This window comes from Musa acuminata, chromosome BXJ1-5 (genome assembly GCF_036884655.1).
Source record: "Musa acuminata AAA Group cultivar baxijiao chromosome BXJ1-5, Cavendish_Baxijiao_AAA, whole genome shotgun sequence".
Lineage (NCBI taxonomy): Eukaryota > Viridiplantae > Streptophyta > Magnoliopsida > Zingiberales > Musaceae > Musa > Musa acuminata.
This window is the reverse complement of record NC_088331.1, coordinates 27,778,469-27,785,000: the sequence shown is the minus strand read 5'-3', so window position 1 is coordinate 27,785,000 and position 6,532 is coordinate 27,778,469. Positions and strand designations below refer to the sequence as shown.

At 53.7% G+C, this 6,532-nt stretch overlaps 1 protein-coding gene across 1 annotated transcript; it reads left to right on the top strand.

Moving 5' to 3' along the window:
- Positions 1 to 2,662: 2,662 nt before the first annotated feature.
- LOC135673925 (uncharacterized) lies at positions 2,663 to 4,546 on the top strand. Its single transcript, XM_065183325.1, has 3 exons — positions 2,663 to 3,117; positions 3,202 to 3,798; positions 4,318 to 4,546. Exons 1-3 carry the CDS (start codon positions 2,663 to 2,665, stop codon positions 4,544 to 4,546), a joined length of 1,281 nt encoding a protein of 426 aa, XP_065039397.1.
- The last annotated feature ends 1,986 nt before the right edge of the window (positions 4,547 to 6,532 follow it).

Here is a 6,532-nt window from a genome sequence, read left to right as displayed (position 1 = left end):
AAGTTGATGCTTTAGAGAAAATTCTGAAAGTTAAAGATTTTTTTAAAAATCACCCATTATTTTTTTACTTTTTTTTTTCTGGTCTCTCTCCTCTTTATATTGCGGTTTATGTTATTATGATATGCGATGCCAAGCTACGTAAGCGGAGGCAAGGCAAGTCCCGCACTTGCATGCACACATATCGACATGCGCGAACTGCTGGTCCCGCGCCCGCCCTCCCGTCATCCCCATGCCCGCTTTAAATATCTCTCTCTACAATGGGGTTCCCGTGATGCTGCTGGGACTGATCACTGACTGCTGCTTGCGTTATAAAGTCTCGACGCAGCTAATATATGGGATATGGTATCGATGCATTCACGAGAGATTCTTGTAGCCGCGTTAATAATGTGTGCAGGTGTCTGACAGGCTACAATGCATGCTTTTGAATAGCAGCAGAATGGAGGAAGAAGAACACGTAATAGAAGCCGAGCAGGGCAGCGTAGTAACATTACGTGCATGGGAAGTGTCCAGTTTCCCACGTACCTTCTGAAAGGTGGCGCCCATGTCAAAGCAAAAAAAAAAAAAAAACCAATTTTAATGAGATTTCAATAATATTAAAATCTAAAATTGGCTTCGAATTGCAGTACTGATGCAGAATCAATCATATTTATCTTTTATTTAAATAAATTTAATTAATTTAGAGATTATTTTACATATCATAAGTTATACTATCTAGTTTTAGTTTAATCAAAAAAAGCAAAGAATTTAAAAGAAATCAAGATTGTGATTTAAGATTTTAAATTTTGATAAAAGATTTTATGAAGATTTATCTCTATGATAATAGAAACATATCAATAAAAATATTTTTAAATAAAAAATCAAACAATATATTTGATTTGATTTAATTATAAATTTTTTATTTTTATTTTTATTTTCTTTGATTGTACTTAGCCTATAAAAATGAGTGAATCAATCAGAAATAAGTTTCCTACTTGAGTGTGAGTAGTACGAGACTACATTTGGTACAATTCTATTATTCACGTGTGAGCCTTTATAATGTGTTCTCTTTAAGCTAGAGCGAGTATAGTACTTATCTAATTATTTTTCTACTATCTTTCAATTACTATCTTTTATTTCTCTCTTTTATGTTTCTATATTATCAAAAAATTCTCATCCTACATCAAATTGATATTAGAGCTCTTGGTTCAATCAAGATGTTTTATCATCAAGGATAATCCGTATTTTTATTATATAAACTTGTGGTGAGTTTCTACACACGGAAAAAATAAAAACTCATCTATCTCTTATTTAAATAAATTTGATTAGTTTAGTGATTACTTTATGATAGGGGTAAGAAAAATTGATTTGACGTAACATCCCAAATTTGACGTAATACACCCCCACGTCGGATACCCTGGGCGGCACACTGCCCTAGAACGAGCATTAACAACGACACGACACGCACCCACACCCATCGTACCCGAACAACCTCCTCGGCTGACCCCTCGGGGCCGGTCGAGGCAGGCGAAGGCGCTGACTGACACCCCCATGCCCTACGGCGACTCGGCCTCCCACGCAACGTCCATGACGACGATAGACGCCGTCAGAGGTATGACCCTGCCCCGACAGGATGGCACATCAGGTAACATCAAACCCATTTATAAATACCCCTTGGCTCCCCACGGGCAAGGGGGGACTAAAAAAAAACTCCTCTCCCCCATCACTAACTTGGTCGTCGAAGGGGTCGGGCCGAGCAACCGACCCGACCTGTGTGCAGGTACTCGATCGCTGCTGAATCCATTTGGCGCCGCAGAACTTTCCAGCCAGGTCCCCTGTGTTAGCCACCACAACACCCCGAGGGAAGCCACGTCTGATCCCAGCCATTCGGAGCCCGGAACCAGCCGCGTCGACCCCGAGGTCACGGCTAAAAAAGTTACGAATCCGTAACAGATTGGCGCTAGAAGGAGGGCCTTCCAAATGTCAGGCGATCAACGAATCCACCTCGGCGGATCCTCAGCTGCTGAGCTCCCCGCCTTGGGGGAGCATCCCCCACATGATGAAACCCACGACGAACGCCCCGCGGCGGTATCAGAACGCTACTGGCGACTGTTCAATGACCCAGGCTTGTCGCCCCCGGCACGCGACTCCTCCGCACGCGACTCGGCTCTCACCACTTCCTGAGCCCCCCATCTCACTTCAAAACCCCGCAGCTCGGCCCGGGAGCCGAGAAGCAAAAGAAACGATGAGCCGTCCCGAGCCCGAGGCTCCGACCGCCGATTCGACAAATGCCCTACGGACTCAACTGCGCCTCGTCAGTCAAAGGCTTGACGAGGTACAACAGGAGGTTCGCAAGTCAAGGGGAGAGCTCGGGACGGACGGGCACCAAGGATCTTCGTTCACCCCCGAGATACAAGATCAGGCGATCCCGCCGCACTTCCGCCTCCCCTCGCTGGACGCGTATGACGGCACCGCCGACCCAGCGAACCACGTAGCCACTTTTCGCGCCCAGATGGCACTGTTCGGGACTTCAGACGCCCTGATGTGCAGGGCGTTCCCAACGACTCTGCGGGGACCGGCCCGCACGTGGTACAGCGGCCTGAAGCCGGGGACCATCGCCTCCTTCGATCAGCTCGCCAAGGATTTCGAGCTTAACTTCCTGGCATACGCCCGACCAAAGCCGTCCATGGCGTTGCTCCTGGGGCTCAACCAGAAGGAGGATGAGCCCCTCTCCCATTTTGTGAACCGATTTATGACACAAATCCATGGATTGTCGGATGCTCACCCCTCTCTCTTGATGCAGGCCTTCATGACTGGCCTGCGCCCCTCCAGGTTCTTCTGGTCGCTCGTAGAGCGGCCCCCGGCCGCGGTTCCCGAGATGCTCCAACGCGCCAGTCAGTTTATCGCCGCGGAAACCTGGATGGCTGGAAAGCAGGAGGAGCACAAAAAGGTCAAGTCAGAGCCGCCTCGACAGCAACAACCCGCCACCTCTCGGCGAAAGTTAGACAGACCTGACCTGAGGCCCCCTCTTCCCGCCTTGAATTCCTCCCGGACTGAAATATTCCTGCACGAGAGGGGAAAGGGGCTCCTCAGGGACCCTCACCCGATGAAGAACCCGCGGGAGCTCGCAGACCGTTCGAAGTATTGCCGATTCCATCGATAGCACGGGCACGACACTGAGCAGTGCTACGAGTTGAAGAGACAAATCGAGGAGCTCATCCTCAGGGGTCATCTCGGCCAGTACCTCCGGCCGAACAAAGAGCAGTCGCCTCGCCCAGAGGGCCCCGTCGAGCGACACATTGATGTGATAGCCGGGGGCCCCGCATCCGGGGGAGGTTCCATGTCGGGCCGAAAGGCGTATGCCCGAGCCGCTCCAGACGAAGCCTCGGAACATGAGCCCGAGCCCGAGATCACCTTCCCCACCGGAGCTGCCGAGCGACCTGACCACGATGATGCCTTGGTGATATCGGCTAGGGCAGCCAACACGCAAATAAGGAGGATCATGGTCGACACGGGGAGCTCGGCCAACATACTCTACTTCGATGCCTTCCAGAAGCTGGGCCTGGCCAGGGAAAATCTAAGCCCGATGTGCTCAGCGCTCACCGGTTTCACGGGAGATTCAATATCGCCCCTGGGGGCTATTACTTTGCCCTTGACCCTGGGGACCCCACCAAGGTCGAAGACGGTGATGACCACTTTCTTGGTGGTCAACCTCCCCACTGCTTACAATGCCATACTTGGTCGTCCGACCCTCAATAAGGTCAGAGCCGTCGTCTCGACCTACTACCAGACCATCAAGTTCCCAACCCGTGCGGGAGTTGGGTAAGTCACAGGAAGCCCCCGAGAGTCCAGACGGTGCTACCTCACCTCCGTTACATTGGGCAAGAGAGCCAGGACCGAGGCGTCCCTGGAAGACCCGCGGGAAGCAAAAAAACTGACTCCCCACCCCGAGCCGAGGGGATCCACTGTTGACATTCCTCTGCGAGAAGCTCGTCCGGACCAGACAGTCAAGGTCGGATCTGAGCTACCCGAGCGGGAACGGGAGCAGCTCATCGGTCTCCTACGGGAAAATGCCGACGTCTTCGCCTGGTCCCCGTCAGACATGACGTGTGTCGATCCAGAGGTCGCGGAGCATCACCTCAACATCCCGCCTGACGCTCGCCCAGTGAAACAAAAGCCTCGGCGCCAGGCCCCTGACCGACAACGTGCAATACAAGAGGAGGTGGACAGGCTCTTAGCCGCGGGCTTCATAGAAGAAGCCAAATATCCTCGATGGTTGTCCAATGTAGTCCTCGTGAAAAAACACAATGGAAGTTGGAGGATGTGCGTTGATTATACCAGCCTCAACAATGCATGCCCTAAAGACTGCTACCCCCTCCCAAAGATCGACCAGCTGGTCGATGCGATGGCCGGCCACGCGCGACTCTCTTTTATGGACACCTACTCAGGGTATAACCAGATCAGGATGGCGCCCGAAGACAGAGAGCACACGGCCTTCCTTACCGGTCAAGGGGTGTACTTCTACAAGGTCATGCCGTTCGGGCTAAAGAATGCTGGAGCCACATACTAGAGGACAGTAAACAAGATGTTCGCCCATCAGATCGGGAGGAACATGGAAGTCTACGTGGACGACATGATTGTGAAAAGCCGAGAGGCCGGAACACACCTTGTAGACCTGGCCGAGGCCTTCGCCACGCTGCACAAGTTCGGCATGCGGCTCAACCCCACAAAGTGCGCTTTCGGCGTCACCTCTGGGAAGTTCCTCGGGTTCGTTATACACCAGAGAGGAATCGACGCCAACCCGGAGAAGGTTCAGGCAATAATCAATATGCAGTCCCCCCGGACGGTTAAAGACCTGCAGCGACTTAACGGCCGACTGGTCGCTCTGTCTCGCTTTCTCGCCCGATCGGGCGATCGTTGCCTCTCATTCTTCAAGCCCGAAGAACTTCCAGTGGACATCGGAATGCGAGGAGGCTTTCAAACAGATGAAACAGCACCAGGCCAGCCTTCCCCGGCTCGCCTCCGTCTCCCCCGGCGAGAGGCTGGGCCTCTACTTGGCGGCCTCCCCGCATGCAGTCAGTTCTGTCCTGGTCAAGGAAAGCTCCGGACAACAGCTCCCGATCTACTACGTCAGCCACGTCCTGAGTGGACCTGAGGAACGTTACCCGCCGATAGAGAAACTCGCGCTTGCCCTGGTGCTCTCGGTTCGGAAGTTGCGCCCCTACTTCCAGGCACACCCGGTGGAAGTCGTCACCGACCAACCTCTCCGGCAGGTCTTAACAAAATTTGATGTGGCAGGACGGCTCCTCAAATGGGCGGTGGAGCTCGGCGAACACGACATAAGATACCTGCCCAGGACCGCCATTAAGGCCTAGGCGGTAGCCGACTTCATCGCGGAGCTGACTCGAATGGAAGATATAAATCTCGAGCAGGCTCCCAAGGCTTGGACCCTACACGTCGACGGCTCGGCCAACTCAAAGGGTGCCGGCGCAGGGTTGGTACTCCTCGCCCCCGACGGACGCTCGTTTGAGCGCTCCCTCCGCTTCGGGTTTAAAGCTACCAACAACGAGGCGGAGTACGAGGCGCTCTTAGCAGGACTGAGGCTGGCCCTCGAGATGCAGGTGGCCGCGATACACGTCCACACCGACTCGCAACTGGTGGCCGAGCAGCTCAACGGCGGGTACGAAGCTAGGGACACAACCATGGCGAAATACCTAGCCCGGGTAAGGGACCTAACCGCCAAGTTCCATTACTTTACGCTGTCTAATGTTCCGAGGGAAGAAAATGAGCGAGTCGATGCGCTGGCCAAGCTGGCGTCGAGACCAACCCCTGAAGTAGGGACGGAGATTGAGGAACTCCCTGCCCGCACCATCGAAATAGCAACGACGGCCCCAAGCAGCGCGCCGATCACGTGGGTGCAAGAGCTACTACGCTTCAAAAGGGATGGAACCCTTCCCCTCGACGAAGGCGCGGCTCGGCGCCTGCGTCGCACGCACGCGTGGTACACCGAGGAGTGTGACTGCCTCTACAAACGGTCCTTCACCTATCCCCTCCTACGATGCTTGGAGCCTGACGAAGCCCGGACGGTCCTAGCCGAAACCCACGAGGGGGTCTGCGGCGAGCACATCGGCAGGAGAACCTTAGCGCACAAAATACTCCGCCAAGGCTACTACTGGCTGACCATGTGCCGGAACGCGAAAGCTTACGTACAGCGGTGCCGGTCGAGCCAGCAACATGCCCGCGCACCTCGACAGCTCGCGGTCCCTCTCAGCCCCATCGACTGCGCATGGCCATTCGTGCAGTGGGGGCTGGACCTCCTCGGCCCCTTCCCGCCGGCTTCTGGATAGCAGAAGTACATAATTGTAGGAGTAGACTACTTCACAAAGTGGGTCAAGGCCGAGCCACTGGCGACGATCACGGAACAGCAAATAGAGAAAATCGTGTGGAAGAACCTGGTAACTCGGTTCGGGTTGCCAAAGGCCATCATCACTGACAACGGACCTCAGTTCGCCGACACAAGGTTCCGGGAATTCTACGCTGGTCATGGCATTCAACT

Coding starts and splice junctions, on each gene's coding strand:
- LOC135673925 (XM_065183325.1), top strand. CDS start 2,663: ATGGCGTTGCTCCTGGGGCTCAACCAGAAGGAGGATGAGCCCCTCTCC. Junction 3,118..3,201: donor GAGCTCGCAGACCGTTCGAA/GTATTGCCGATT, acceptor GCTCATCCTCAG/GGGTCATCTCGGCCAGTACC. Junction 3,799..4,317: donor CCAACCCGTGCGGGAGTTGG/GTAAGTCACAGG, acceptor TGATTATACCAG/CCTCAACAATGCATGCCCTA.